The sequence below is a fragment of the Ornithorhynchus anatinus genome, chromosome 13 (assembly GCF_004115215.2).
Source record: "Ornithorhynchus anatinus isolate Pmale09 chromosome 13, mOrnAna1.pri.v4, whole genome shotgun sequence".
NCBI lineage: Eukaryota > Metazoa > Chordata > Mammalia > Monotremata > Ornithorhynchidae > Ornithorhynchus > Ornithorhynchus anatinus.
The window spans coordinates 35,893,810-35,909,563 of record NC_041740.1 but is presented as its reverse complement, the minus strand read 5'-3'; the positions used below and the strand labels follow the sequence as shown (position 1 = coordinate 35,909,563).

General features: G+C 51.4%; 1 protein-coding gene across 2 annotated transcripts in view; it reads right to left on the bottom strand.

The window, feature by feature from the left end:
- Positions 1-1,383: 1,383 nt before the first annotated feature.
- Positions 1,384-15,754, bottom strand: part of ITIH5 (inter-alpha-trypsin inhibitor heavy chain 5) — a 53,460-nt gene continuing 39,089 nt past the window's right edge. For both annotated transcript variants that reach the window (XM_039913907.1, XM_029077901.1), the window contains exons 8-14: positions 12,179-12,347; positions 9,699-10,008; positions 8,168-8,733; positions 7,651-7,704; positions 6,203-6,319; positions 5,299-5,676; positions 1,384-3,434 (exon numbers count right to left, since the gene is read on the bottom strand). In XM_039913907.1, the coding sequence (XP_039769841.1) occupies positions 3,148-3,434; positions 5,299-5,676; positions 6,203-6,319; positions 7,651-7,704; positions 8,168-8,733; positions 9,699-10,008; positions 12,179-12,347 (1,881 nt within the window). In that variant the 3' untranslated portion in view covers positions 1,384-3,147. The remainder of the gene's footprint in view (positions 3,435-5,298; positions 5,677-6,202; positions 6,320-7,650; positions 7,705-8,167; positions 8,734-9,698; positions 10,009-12,178; positions 12,348-15,754) is intronic.

Below are 15,754 nucleotides of genomic sequence, written 5' to 3'. Positions count from 1 at the left end.
AGTTGGGTTGGGGACACCTACCTGAGTAGAGAACAGTATCCCTCAGTGCAGCTTGCCTTTTGACAGAGAGCAGGTCCAGGGTGAAGGCCTACTCTTAGCAGTGAGAGCTCCTGCCTACTCTTAGCAATGAGAGCTCCTGTGCAAGCAACAGCTGATAAATGTTTCCCCAGTGGCCTGCTGGTCTACCCCCCATCAGGCTGGAAAGTGACTCTGGGGGCATGGAGAAGAAGCGGCCTGGTTGCCTTTCCTGACTCCCCATGGGAAGCACCTGTCTGCTGTGTGACCTCGGGCGAGCCACTTCTCCGTGTCTGTTACCTCATCTGTAAACTGTGAGCCCCATGCAGGGATCGTGTGCCTAACCTGATTATCTTTTATCTACCCCAGTGCTTCGAACAGTGCTCGGCACATAGTAAGTGCTTAACAAATACCCTTATTATTATTAAGCAGTCGAGACCACCAGCTGCTTGCTCATTCCCTGAGGACTCTGCAGATGCAACACTTGAGGGCTGGGGGCAGCCCCAGGCAAAGGAGATTTAATCCCGGCTGGTACTGAAAAACTTCTATATTCCTCTCTCCATGCTGTCAGTCAGATTAAGCTCTTCCATATGAAATTACTATAGCTCTCTCACCCTTGTGACTGTTACCTATTCACTAGGTTGGGCCATGTTCTCTCCAGCAGGCTTCCTTGGGCCAAGGAAAGTATGTGACAGGTATGTAAAATATGTTTATTGGGATGGAGCTCTCATGCAGAGAATGGAGGGGGCCCTATCCTGGTGAGTCTTCCAGGGTTTTTTATTTGTTTTCTTCCTGCCTTTCGATGAGGGTTGGAGGTTCAGGGCTTTAACAGCATCCACCGTTATCTAAACAGGAGCGGTGGCTGCTGCCAAGTGGGGTATGGCCCTGGAGGAGGGAGAGATGGATTCGGGAGGACCTGAGCTGCTGAGCCCGGGATAGTTGGCCCCCATTGCCCCTGCTCTGAAAATTCCCCTGAGTACAATTGCGGGACCAGTCTGCCCACCCAAGATGGCACCCAGCCTGTCCCCAAGGAATATGATAGAGAAGGGGGACATTTCTCCAGTATTTGCTCATTTTGAATCTGAACTGCTATGGTTGCTGAAGATAAAAGCTGCCTAGTGCCCTCTGCCAGGAGCGGGAAGGAACTAAAAAGGATTCGCATGACTGGAGGAATTCTAAAGTCCCAGTGGAAGGTGAAATGTTCTGGATGGGATAGGAAGTCTGGGTGTGTAGATTTTGGGGGAGAGGGAAAAGGGTTCTAGCTTTGCCGCTGCCGGGATCCACAGGTGCTTGTGTTCTCTGAGATGGCTTTGGTGTTTTCTCCTCTATCCCAGTCCTAGCTTGGCTTACAAAGCCCAAGAGCCTAGGTTGGGATGCAGCCCCCTGAAGTCCAATATCAGTTTATTGCAAAGTTCCAACAACTACTGTTCCTCAGCCAACCAGAGGTTCTGAGCCTCTTTCCTAAAAACATCAGCTAGTCCAAAGTCAGTTCAGCTGAAGTCCATATTACTTCCCAGGTCCCCATTGGCAAGTTATTGAAGTTCTGTCTGGCCTGTTCTGGGAGCCAGCAGGGCCTGAGCTGGAGAGCAAGGTGGGGTGAGAAACCGGTCCCAAGCGGCCTTGCCAGGAGCGTGTGCTGGCGAGAGAGAGACAGAGAGACTCCGTGAGTCTGCAGGGCTCAAGGGCTGCCCAGCTGCTCCCTCGGGGAAGGGCCTTCAACCCACTCGCTCCTGCTCCCTCTGCCCTCAGTGTGGAGTGTTTTCTCACTGAAAGGAAGGGTCACTTTGGCGGGGCTCTTGGTAGGGGGAGGAATCTCTCTCTCTCTGTTTCTCTATCAAGGGAGACACTCAGTGAAATGCATTTGGACAGAGCCCAGCCTGCTCCCTGCTGCTTGGTTCTGGCCCACTCTACTTGCCTTACAACTGTCTGCTTCTCCGACCGCTTCCCTTGGGTGCCGTCAGTCAGCGGCCATACAGGAGAGAAAGGAGGTGCAGGGGCAAGAGGAAGTTAGCAAATGTTTGGGGAAGGAGGCCCTCCCCCTTTGCGTGAGACTACTGTATCATGTTCTCTTTGACGAGGCGCTGGGCTTTCACCGGTCCCTGCTCCGAGCTGGGAGCAGGGGGAGAGGGTCTGAGAGGCTCAGACGCAACCTCCCTCTGACCCCTCTCTATGGCGCGAAGAGATGTTGGAAGTGATCTTAGGTTGCGAAAGCAACTTTCCGGTTCTCTGGCTCTCTGCTGGAACTGTGCAGGTTAACCCTTTTGCCACCTGTTAGGAAGCAAGATTCCTCCACTTGAGGGCAATTTAGAGCCCTCTGTAGCGGCCCTCGGGGCAGGAGCTTGTCATATTGTATTCTCCCTAGAGCTTAGTACAGTGCTCTACACAGAGTAAGCACTCAATAAATATGACCGACTGACTCTGGCCCAGGACTTTGCATAAGCCTCCATCTAGAGGCAGTAGGTTTTCCCCATTCTACCGTGGATCTGCATGTGGGCCTTTTGGGGAGACAAATGGGCAAGAGCTCAACCCATTTGAGCAGCTTTGAGGTGGGTGGAGGCTGGGGCATCCCTCATTAGGCCAGATCCATTCTCTTAAATGATTTTTTCAGTGGAATCAGAGTAATCTGTTTATAACGAGGTACTACAGCAGGAGCCAGTTCCTCTGGATGGAACACCAACAGTCTTCCATCCTCTAGCCCCCAGCGGACCTGGGCAGGTCAGGGGTCGGGTGCCAGGACGGGATCAGGGAGCCACTGCTGAAAGGCGAGGAACGGAGTTGAAGATGCCGGTCATTTGAGGCCAACATGAGCACTTGGTGCAAACTGGAGGTGGTGCTCAGGCTTTGGTTTCAGCTGTGCTCACTACCCTGGAGACCCGTTCTCCGGTGGGCTATGTCCATTTCGCCACTGTCTGGCTGGGGGGGGTGGCAGGGGGGGGACACTATAGTCTGCTGCCCCACATGTCTGTTTAGTACATCATTGGGGCTGCAGCCAGGGACATGGGGGAGGTGGGAAGTCTGGGGAGTAGCCGGGACACGGCAGCAGGTTAAGCATCAGGAAGACCCACGGCGCGGCGACCCCATGGGGTGGAGCGAGGGCACCTCGCCACCTGTCTTCCCCCAAGGCTGCACGTCTCAGAGGTTGTTGTCGGCTGCCCCACCCCCAAAGCCGGTCTTGGTGTCGAAGGGTTGGACTGCCAGGTAATCCTTATACTCCCCGTCGATCAGCTTGGCCGCGTTGTTCTTGGCAAACCAGCAGTCGACCTGCTCCTCCCCGTTGTAGATCTTCCTCTGCTTCCACACCACCGGGACCCTGTGGCCCTTCACCTGGAGAATGGGCTCAGGGCCCGGGCCGCCCTGCGGGCTGGCGGGGTCGGGGGCCCGCCCCTGGATGAGTTTCGCGTCTTGGTTCAGGAACTGACCTAGGTGAGCAGAAATGGAGTGGGGCAAGTCAGATATGTATTATATTATATTTAGATTCATAGTAATGTCTGTCTCCCCCTCGTGACTGTAAGCTCCTTGTGGGTAGGGGATGTGTCTGCTAACGCTGTGGTACTGTATTCTCCAAAGTGCTTAGGACAGTGTTCTGCACATAGTAAGTGCTAAATAAATACTATAGATTGATTGGAGGTAATCCAACTGCAATAGCAAGGCTCTGGGACCTTGGCCAAGTCAAACTGTCTTCTCTGGGCCTCGGTTTTCTCATCTGTAAAATGGGGATGAAATATCTGTTCTCCCTTCTTCAACTGTGAGCCTGCTGGGGCAGACACTGTCGTATCTCCTTGTCTGGATACTTATCTTGCATCAATCCCAGCACTCAGTAGAGGGCTAGGCACAAGGACCTCTTGTGGAGAGGGAAGAAGGGCTGCCTGGTGAACGGGAATGGGGTCTCTGCTCTGAGTCTGGGGCTTGGAAGGGGAAATGCATCCAGAGGGTAATGGATGCACAGAATTTGACACTGCAGGAATTTGGGTGGGTAAGAGATGTCCTCAGGTACAAGAATGGTGGGAGAAATTCAAGGATGAGCAGTCCATGCTAGGCTACTCAAGGGAGATGGTGGTGGCCTAAGAGACAGGGCCGGGAGCTAGAGATCTGGGTTCTAGTCCCAGCTCTGGCCTGATGTGCTGTGTGACCATGGGCAGGTCATGTAACCTCTCTGTGCCACATTTTCTACAGGAATACTGAGGATAAAATGAAATCACTGATAAGCAAGTGAGCTGGGAAAATAAGCGTTGGACCCCAAAAGAGATATCATTAATAACATTATTAATCATTACATTACTAATGTAACCAAAGGTTAGTTACACTCCAGTGAAAAGTTGGAGGGCTCAAGAAAGGTTGTGAGCCAAGATTGTACACTCTCCCAAATGCTTAATACAATGCTCTGCACGCAGAAAGGACTCAATAACTGCCACTGAGTGAATGACTGATTGATAAAGTCAGGGCAATAGGCTTAGGAAGGGTTAGTAGAGGGAAAGGATAGGGATGTACATTCCCACCCACATGGGTGGATGTAAGGAGAGACTGGTTGGTCCAAGGGAGGCGATTCTTACGCCAGGCCCCCATCCTGTGAGGACAGGGTTTCACAACCCAGCCTGGCTCCCCAGATAGAAAACATCAATGGACAGTTTTTAAAGTCTGTATTTCCCTGACTATAACAATGCTAACAATACCAATAAAAGGACTTATGTGAGCCCAGCCCTATTTTAAACACTGGGATAGATAAAGTAGTGAGACACAGTCCCTTTCCCACAAGAGGCTTACAGTCTAGGGGGAGGGAGAACAGGTATTTAGTCATCATGTTACATATGAGGAAATTGAGGCACAGAATAGTTAGGTAACTTGTTCAAGGTCACACAGCAGGCAACTGGCAGGTCCAGGATTAGCACCCAGGGCTCCAGACTCCCCGGCCTAAGCTCTTTCCACTAGGTCCTGCTGCTTCACAATGCTCAAGGCTAAATCCCTGGACCATTTAGGCCATATGGGACAAGAAACCCAACTCCTTAATCATAATAATTAGTAATAATTCTGGGTTTTGTTAAATGCTTACTATATCAGAGGCACTGTATTAAATGCTGGGGTGGATACAAAGAAATCGGGTTGCACACAGTGGGGCTCACAGTCTCGATCCTCATTTTAAAGATGAGATACCTGAGGCCCAGAGAAGTGAAATGCCTCGCCCAAGGTCACACAGACAAGTGGCAAAGCCGGGATTAGAACCCATGACTTTCTGACAACCAGGCCTGTGCTCTATCCACTACGCCACGCTCCTTCTCAACTCCTTACCTAGCAGCCCGTGGCAGCCAGCCGAGAGCCCGTGGCCGTCAGAGATGTAGAAGCCGAGGTGGTTCCTTTGGTAAGGGGCGGGGTTCTTGTAACGGTGGAAGAGGATGACGAAGGTGATGGTGTCCTGGATGGTCACCGTGACGTTGGCGTTGGCGGAGACGGACACCGCCAGCCCCCAGCCACCCACGGCGACACTCTGGTTACAAAGGAGGACCAGCCTGTCCCCGCCGTCCAAGACGATCCTGCTGGGGGTGACTTCCAGGTACCACCTCCGCGGTCTGTTGATGAGGATGGTGATGGTGCTGAAGTAGGTGCGCTGTTTCTTGTGGCCCCCGGGAGGGGCCGGGGCTCCGATCAGCTCCCCGTTCACGGTCACACCTCACAAGGAGACAAGACCCAGTAGGTATTTAATCCTCATTTTACAAATGAGGTAACCTAGGCACAGAAAAGTTAAGTGACTTTCCCAAGGTCACGTATCAGGTAACTGGCAGAGTGGGATTAAAATGCAGGTTCTCTGATGACCAGGTCCGTTCTCTTTCCAATAAACCTCACAGCTCCTCAATCCACAGTTCCATTTTACAGATGTGGAAGCTGAGGGGAGAGGGGGTGGAAGGGGAGTTAGGTAATCAAGCCTCCTGGCTGTCTAAATTAGGGTTCTGACAGCCACCAGGGAAGGCAGATTGACATCTGCCAGTCAACTATCAATAGCCCTCACTGTGCTTTCACTCTGGGCAAGCCCTTCACTAGGGCTTAGAGGAAATTACAGAGGAAGGAGAAACCATGGGCTTTGCCCCTAGAGAGCTACCGACTAATGGCAGAAATGGGTCAGATTCTTGACTACGTGGTACCATGTGACAGAAACAGTTACCCCCGATGGCCGATCCCCTCCCCCCGCCCCACTTACCGGAGCCCAGGTGGTCGGAGACGAGCCTGAGGATGTCTCCTGGCTGCCCGTCGATGTTAAAGCAGACCGTCAGCTTGCTCAGGGGAAAATCCACTACAAAATGAGGGTCTCCATCCGCTGCCGCAGTGAAAAATGAAACCAAATTTACCCTCAGATGGGATCTGGGGCTTGTGGGGGGCGGAGGTGGCAAGGAGGAGGGAGAGAGACATCTCAGCAAGTTCTCCAGTAGTTAGGTCTCTTCTCTTACTGAATTATCTATGTCATTGGGCTCTCAATTTGGCCAGGGCTGTCTGGCCTTTTGGACCTGTTTCTAGGGGGCTTACCCTCCAGTGCTAAGTTGACCACTAGGAGGGCCAGGTCCTCACATCACCATTTAACAAATCACTGACTGCTTCTGTGCCCTGAAGGCACTGGAAGAATACTGGAGGCTTTCCAGCATAGCCAATTTCCCCCTGAGGGGTTGCTCCGGCCCTGGAAGAATCTGGCAGTGCCCGTGAAGGGTTCTCAGCTCAGCGGGAATCATTGCTCTGGCCACTTGGAACTTGGAGAAACTGAAGTCTCAGAAGCACAAGTTTGGCAGAATCCTAGCATGTGCTTTGGAATTCCTTATACATAATCAGAACCTCTCCTTTTAAGCTGCGGGAGTGATTTGTATCTGCTTATTCGGCGCCTTTGACACAAATCCTGTCCAATATTTTATGGGGAGAGACGGATTGTTTTCATAAGAAATCTGAAAGTCATTACTAGCACTGATTCTCCAGTGGGGAGAGTTTCAAGTATTCAAATATGTGTGTGTGTTGGAGGGGGGCTGGCGTTCCCATACATGTGCCTGGAAGTTAGAGTCAACTGCTTGGAAAGAATGATCTACAGAACTGCCGAGACCTTATAATTTGCTCAGTTGGCTTTAAATATGGAATCAGCACGACACTGAAAAAGACCCTTCAGGTATAAAGACGTACTCCAAGAGGAAAAATCCCCTTTTGCTGGCATACTGTTTAGCTTTTTGTTTAAACTAGGCCAGTTCACCTTTACCCCCAAGGGATGCAATGACTTTGCCATTATACTCTTCCCCTCCAAGGCCAAAGCTATTTGAGGCTCACTGGTGGCTATTTATAAGATGGATGCTGGAACAGGGCCTAGTACAAGGGCTGAAACAAACAGGCTTGCAGAAACCTGCACAGTTCTCCGGAAGTGCTGGGTTTTCTCCCCAGTGATGTGGTGGTTCTCCCTCAAGTAGTTCTCTTTGGAGTTTTTTTTTCCAGTGACATCATTTACGACTGAACAGCACAGGAAGTGTCGATGGCGGAGGGCAGACAGATGGGTTGGACCACCCCAGGGAGTGAGATTGGCAGACGGGATCCTGGTTGGACCACTCCAGGGAGTAAGATTAGCCCAGGAGTTCACCCCGCCCCACCCCAGGGAGGAACAGCTGCTTGCTGAATTCTTACCTGAAGTTTTGGAAATGTGAATTCTTGGGCCTTCTTTTTCTTTGGGGACAGGGCCTGGAAGGAAGGAGAGAGTCACTGTTACTGTGAGTGAAGCAGAAGGTTGCTGATTGAGTGCCTTAAAATGAGTGATGACGAATTTCTGTCTGATGGAGAGACGGATAAATAACCTCTGGAAGTTTCTGAGGAGCAGGGAGACATGACCAACTGCAACCCAATGTGATGCCTGAGAGGCTTTCACTCATCTTATGAACCCAGACCCTATACCCTCAAAATCTTCTATGTTCTCAAAATCATCTGAATAATTGAGACCTAAAAATGCACTCTGTCCCAAATTACTCATATTTCCCACCATCTGAAATAACTGCATCACTGATCACTCCCGGCCGAGAAACATTCCGGTCTCAAGTCCTCCTGGCTCTCCACGTGTGAGCAGACCCTGTCTCGGCAGCCGAAGCAAGAACAGACCCACGAGCCGGAGGTCCGCATGAGGTCCGCATGAGGCCTGTTGGTATCTTACCCGGGCGCACGTCCTGCCCATGTAAGCTCTGCATCACATCCCTGGGGCCCGTCGCCGCAGAGTCGCCGTCACCACCAGCCTCCTTACGCTTCCCAGCCTGAGCTGGCGTCTCCCTGACTTTCATGGTGGTGACTGGAGTGAGGAAATGGTAAGTGACTGCGAGGGCCCGGGCCCGCTCCATCAAGTCGGCCTTCTCCTGCTCATTGTCGCTCTTCAGCCAGGCCGTCAGCAACTCCTTGATGGTGAGGTAACTCCAGAGCCTCTCGACGTAGTTTGGGTCCTCGCCATCCTCGGCCTCGGAGCCGGGCACCGCCCCGGGAACTTCATTCCCCTTCGGGGCCCCCACAGCCACATCCGTCGTCAGCATGACGAACTTCTTGCCATTGCTGGCCGTGACCTCCACGTGCAAGGTGTCCAGGGTGGGGTCGACCAGTTTTCCGGCAATTACTATTTCTGACCCATTGAAGTAATTGGGGAAGAGCTTCTTGGTGACGTGTTCCACCGAGCCGGCAGGATAATCCACCCGGATATCTGACAGCAACGGGGTCCCGATCTCATCGTAGAACCTGGAAGGGAGCGGACTTGTCAGTGTGGGCGGTGGTGAGCCTGTGCCCCGGTCACTCAATGCCACCCCACCCCACCCAGGCCTTGCATCTAACTGGTGGCTCCCTCTCTCAACTGATGCTCCAGACCCACCTCCTCCAGGAAGTTTTCCACAATTAAACCCACCTTTTCTTCACGCAATACATCACCTGTGCCTTGTAAAAATTGAATCTAATGTGTTCGTAACTGTTGGTTCGTTGAAGGTTTGGGTGTGTTTTGACTCATTTTAATGTGACACTAACCACTGAGGATCTATTTGTTAGCACCTTATACAAAGCACCTAAGACAATGCTCCATGCATTCCTCATTCATTCATTTCATTCAATCGTATTTATAGAGCGCTTACTGTGTGCAGAGCACTGTACTAAATGCTTGGAAAGTACAATTTGGCAACAGATAGAGCCAATCCCTACCCAACAACAGGCTCACAGTCTAGAAGGGGGAGACAGACAATAAAACAAAACAAGTAAACAGGCATCAATAGCATCAGAATAAAAAGAATTATGGATATATACACATCATTAATAAAATAAATTCCTCCTTCCTAAGCACCCGACCAAGGCAGGGCAGGCCCCTGCCCTCACGGCTGAGTCCTGGAGCGGTCTACGGGCAGAACCTCCACAGGATTTCCGGGCTCCATTTTACTCTGATTCACATCCTTCAGCAAGAAAAAAATCACGGGCCTGGGAGTCAGAAGGACCTGTGTTCTAACCCCAGCTATGTGACCTTGGGTAAGTCATTTAACTTTTCTGTGCCTCAGTTACCTCTTCTGAAAAATGGGGATTAAGGCTGTGATCCCCATGTGGGACACGGACTGTGTCCAAGCTGACTAGTTTTTATCTACCCCAGCACTCAGTACAGTGTCTAAATATCATTTAAAACAAGACCAATCAATGTCACCACGCTCAGCGAGAACTGCACCACCCACCCTTTCAGCTGGGCTGCTGCATCGGCCTCCACCTGGAACCTCCTGGTCATGCCACAGTTCTCCAGGGACAGCTTTTCCAGCAGCTTGAAGTCCACGTCATCACCGATGCCGATGGTGAAGAGGCATACTCGGTCCCGGGCAGCCTCCTTGGTGTTATTGAGGATCTTGGGGGTCTGGATCTCCCCCACGGTAGGCCTCCCGTCTGTCAGGAAGACGATCAGGGACACGCTCCGGGCGTCGATGTCATTGTGGGCCACGAAGTCATTGAGCAATCGGATTCCTGTCTGGAGGGCCCCGTTGATGTTGGTGCCTGCGGGACGTAGGAGCAAAACTTGGTCAGTCTGACCTTGGGCTTCCTCGACCACAGAGGCCCAATCGAGCCGACCCTTCACCATCTGGGCTTTTCGCCTTCCTCCCTGCTCACTCCGGCCTTCCGGCCACCATGCGGTGGGTCGGCCCCGCCACCAGAGGGGAGGTTGGGTCAGAGAGAAGTGGGAAATTGTGATCAGCCTGGTTGTGTTATGAGGTAGTGTTATGAGGTAGTGGCTGAGAGAGACGGTATTTGGGGTTTCTCTGCGGATTTCCTTTAACCACGCTATTTGTGTTTCCTCTCCACCACCCCAGCCTCCACAGATAATTAAGATTTGCAACATGGTGACTCTGCCCTCTCTTCCAAGTGACAATCTCTTCCCCTCATCCATCTGTCTGCCACTACGCACCCGTGAGCTCAGGGGCATCTGACAACCAAACAGAAAAGGAATAGAAAAGTGTCTGTTCAGACCTATTTCTTTTACCCCCAGGTTTGTGGACTCTGAGCTCCATCTCCTCAGAGCCTTGGCTCTTAGATAAGTGGGCCATCTGTCTCTTTGGAAGCCTCTTTGAGGTGACAGCATGGTCTACTGGAAAAGACCATGGGTCTGGGAATCAGGTGGCCTCTGCCACTGACTTGCTGTGTGACCTTGGGTCAGTCACTTCTCCTCTCTGGAACTCAGTCTCCTCATCTGTAAAATAGGGATAATTTGCCTACTTTCCCTACTTGTGTGACTGTGAGTTTCATGTGGAGCAGGGACTAGGCCCCATCTGATTCTCTTGTATCTACCCTAGCACTTAGCACCGTGCTCAGCACATAAAGTGCTTGATAAATGCTGTCATCATTATTGTAGCATTAAGGAAACCGCGGTGGCTGGCCAGATGGGGACTCAGTGGGTTCGAGTCCACTCGATTTCCACTCTGTGGCTGGTTGACCGAGCTTCCCAGACCTCTGTCTTCCAAAGAATGGAGACAGTTCTTTGTGGCAAATCCAGGTGCAAGGCTAGGGCTGTCTACACCTCAGAGAGTTGGTTTGGGAAAGTGGAAGAGGGATGCAGAAAACAGGCTCGGACCAGGATTTGAATTGTTGACCCCGCTCCAAGAGGGAAGAGATGAAAGCAAATTGAGGAGGGAGATAAGGAATTCAGGAAAGTGTCTTTAAGGACCTTGGGAGTCTCCAAAGAAGCCATCAAACTTCTCTAATCTGATGTGAATAATTTAACGCTTACTCCGTGCCTTATACTGGTCTAAGTGTTGGGACTTGTATTTCATGGGCTTCACAGACTGAAAGAGAGGGAAGGAGAAAAAGTGTTTAATTCCCGTTTTACAGATGCCGATCCTGAGACACCTAGAAGTTAAAGGACCCCCCCGGAACAGCCTTCATTTCCCCCATGATCCAGGAAAGCAGTTCATCTCCAGGTTGGGCTTGGCAGGATCCCAGCTAAAAATCAGTGCCCTGGCTAAGGAGCAATTCTACAGAAGTGAATCTGGACAGTTAGCACATTGGCTTCAGGAGTGTGAACCTTTCAGGAATGTGCACTGCAGAGAGGCCCAGCTGCCCCTTAGCCTGGGACTCAGGCCCACCAGAGGACAGGCCTGCTCTGTTCTGCTCCTGCTCTGCTCCATTCCCCCTAGGGTAATTACTGAACCAGGCAGGTCCCACTGCCTTCCGAAAGCAACACCACCATAGCACACAGAACAGCAGGGCATCCTGTTAGCCCCGACTCCCCCCTGCATGGCCTCTTTTAGTACGTGGCTTCATTGTCTGTGGATGATGAGAGGAGGCAGGGAAGCCTCCCTGGACCCATCGGCTCTTTCCTTTGGGCTAATTTGACCACCTTGGATAGGGGCCGGGCCAGGAGGGCGTGGAGGTCCCTTCCTGCAGTCAGAATCCAAGGACCTTCCTGCTGCTTTTCAGAAAATAAATGCCTGACTAATGCAGTCCAGGCTGAAGCCAAGGCCATTGGCTGCTTGCTGCTGGCTCACAGTAAGCGCTTAACAAATGGCATTTTTTAAAAAAAGGAAAAAACCCTCTCCTGCTGGCTCTGGGGGAATATACCTAGGACCGGAGTGACAGACAGACATACTTCAGGGATCTCTGTCTAACCTCTGAGGAAACCCGCAGCCGGCCTGCCTCTGCTTCCTGGGCAGTTTGCAAGCTCCTCTCCTACCTCCACTGGGGGACATGTGGTGGATGTAGACTTTGCCATCCCTGATGCTGTTGGGGGTGACAGGCACCAGCTGGTCCTTCCACACTTTGATTCGGCTGGAAAACCCAACGATGTTGAAGTTATCCTCGGGCCGCAGGTCATGGAGGATGGTGAAGAGGGCTTCTTTGGTCTAGACAGAGGCAGACATGGGTTAGTCAGCTGAGCTAATTCTCATCGACGACTACTAATAACAACAATAATAATAATAATTGTGGTATTTTATAAGCACTTACTATATCCAGGAACTGTTCTAAGCACTGGGGTGGATACAAATTGGGTTGGACATAGTCCCTGTCCCACATTAATCTTAATCCCCATTTTAAGGATGACGTATCTAAGGCCCAGAGAAGTAAAGTGACTTGCCCAAGGTCATGCAGCAGACATGTGGCAGATACGGAATTAGAACCCAAATCCTTCTGACGTCAGGCCTATGCTCTATCCACTAGGCCATGCTACTTTTCAGACTTCCCAACTGGATCCTTTCATGGCAGCAAGATGTACTTAAAAGCCACAGCCTCCTCCTCCTCTTCCTGAGAAGGGATAAGGAGTCTTAGGATAGCAGGCTATTTGGAAAACATCTAGAAGAATGCAGTCACTTTGTAAATAAGCCACCAACTGTGTCCAAAAGACTAGGGTCAGAAAGAACCATTGCTGGGGAGAAGAATGGGTGAAGAGAGTGGGGTCCGCAGGGAGGTGGTCAGCACAGTCTAGATGCTCAACCCCTCATGGACAATGAAGTTCTGAAACGGAGTCAGTGTTTTAGCATTGCAGCTATGCTCACCTTAACACAACTATGCTGGGTGGGACACGTGAGGAAAATAAGTGACAGCAAGATACCCCAACAGTTGCTGTAAGGAAAGTTGAAATTGGTAATCAGAAAGCAGAGAGAGCAGAGAAAGCATTTTAAAGATGTGATAAAACAAAGCTTCAGACGATGCTGCATCCCAGCTCAAAACCGGGAGTCAATTGCTGATGACAGGACTGCTTGGCTCGCTGCCATCAAGAAGGGAATAACTCTCTGCACAAAAGCTTTGCACGGAAAGAGAGGCAAGGGGGCAAAAGAGAAAACGGCACCAGTCGTGGCAAAAATTAAGCACAACAAGGGGCAACATTTTGGTGAGCCTATTATGGGGCTGGGATTGCAGATCTTGCACTGGCCTTTTCAGACACACACACACACGTGATGTCTTTGAATATGAGGAATAACTCTACATGTACATATACTCAGTCCCCAGAATGTCCAGCTTCCCACTTGGGTCCCCTCGCCTCTCTGAGTGAAGGGGGTGACCTGCACAGTGAAATGGAGGGGTGGAAGAGGAGAGAAGGGAGAATGGAGAACATGTATCCCATGCCTCACTGCCTCATTTTGAGGACAGGACTGGTTACTGATTTCTTCATGCTTCCATCTTCTCTGCCCCTACTGTGGCCATTAATCCTTGCTCCTTTATCTTGAGACTATCTGTTCCAGCAATTGTGTGCCATGCTTCCCCACAATATATACAGTGTACACACACATCACATTTATGCAAATACTTTCACAACCAGACTCTGCTCCCACCCTCCCACTCGGATGTCTGGCCAGTTCTGCCCTTGATCTCTTCTATTCTGTCAAAATGGTTTCAACCCCTCTAATATAAAGAAAAGAAACCCAACAAACCTGCATTTGAATAGTAATTTACTTTTTCCAAAGCACTTTTACAGATAAAATGATCTCATTTTACCCTCACGATATCCCTTTAAGGTAGGGAGAGGCAGGATTGTCCCCATGTTACAGATGACAAGACTGTGGCCCAGTGAGGTTAAGTGACTTATCCAAAGTCACACGGTAGCCCATTGGCAGAGCTGGGAGTAGAATCCAGGACTCCCTGACTCCCACACTACTACACACACTACTTTCCCCACCCATAGACCACACCCTCAGACTCTCCAAACACTGATCCCTCATTGCCCTGGCAACATCTTCTCCCCTCAAGGATGTCTTCCTTTTTCTGCTCCTATGAATTTACAGAGGATCCAACCCCAGGACTCTTCCACATCCATCGCATCTCCAGGCTCCACCAAAGCTCTTCCCTACTTCCCCTGGAATACCAGAACCTGCCCTGGTCTGAGCCCCCTGTCCACACTGGGCGTAGCTTCGATAGAGCCCAGCTGGGCATTCTGCTTCCCACCCGGTGGTTGCCCAGGCAGCCGGGGGCCGTGACATATCTCGGAGCCCGGGCTTAGTCAGTTGGGCCGGTGGAATTTGCTGCCCTCCGGCCAGCTGGCGGTTACAGTCCCCGCCTGGACGATTCACAGCCTTCCGCGTGCCCAATGAATCTCGGGTTTGTTTGTCCTCTCCCAGCAGCAACCGAATGGTTTGTCCCCTCTCACAGCTGGGCAGAAGCTCCCCATGGACTCAGTGTCTGCCCTGCTCAGGATGAACAGATTTGGAAGGGATTTCCCCTGGAAACCTCCACCCCCCACCCCACCCCCCCGCATGAAACTGGGCTTCCCCTACTCCTCTAGGGGCAGGAGGGCAGCCACAACGGGCCATTCTTTTCTCTAGCCCTTTGGCCCTCCCCATCCCCCATCTCAGGAACCCTCTCCTCTTTCCAGCTCCGACCTCCAAGCCTCCACCAGGTCCACAGGGCCCCCTCACAGCCTGGATACTTTGCATCTCCTTTTCACCTCGAGGTAGAAGCCAGCCTGGGGAAACCAGTGGCATTTCCGGCCCAAAAGAAATATCCAGTCAAGTTGGGCCCGAGCGTTTGCTCTGAATCAATGGAGAGCATGGGAAAACCAAGAACTGCCATACCTGCTCAGCAATCCCTAGGTTTTCCTAGCACTTCTTTCTCAGCCCCAACTGGTCACCCCCAACACGCAGGGCCAGCAGCACCAAGCAGCCAATGACCTCGGCTTGAGCCAGTCTCGGCTGCCTGGGCCAGTAGCCTGGGGCTAAACTGGCTCAGTTTAGTCCTGCTAGAGCCATCCCAGACTAGTCCTGACTCTGGAACCTGGGGAGCACTGAACCAACAGAAGTGAGCTCAAGTCCATGTGGGCGGGGGTCTTGGCTCTCTCCTGGAAGTCTTGGTTGCTGTTGGGAGGTAGAGTCCCAGCAGTAAACCCATTAGCACCCAGCCACTGCACTCTGAGCCCCGCAATCCTGTTACTCCTGGGACAGAAACTAGGAGAGACAACTGCAGGGTGCTGAGGGGCGAATCCAGTCTTACTTTCCGGCCCGATCGTGCCTTGATCCTAGCCTGGAAGATACCCGGCTCACGCCAGGCTCCGCCAGTGCTTCACAGATGGGGGACTCTAGTGTAAGCTCATTATAGGCAGGGAACGTATCTGCAAATTCTATTGTACTCTACTCTCCCAAGTGCTTAGTATAGTGCTCTACACATAGTAAGCATTCAATAAATACCATCTATTGATTGATTGGTAGTCATCCTCAGGTCTGTAAGCTACAAGGCAACAGCAGCCCCTGTCTTGGGATACTTTAACGCTAACCTCCCGACAAGTATGAGAAGTTAGCTGTGGACTGCATTTGGCTGGAAA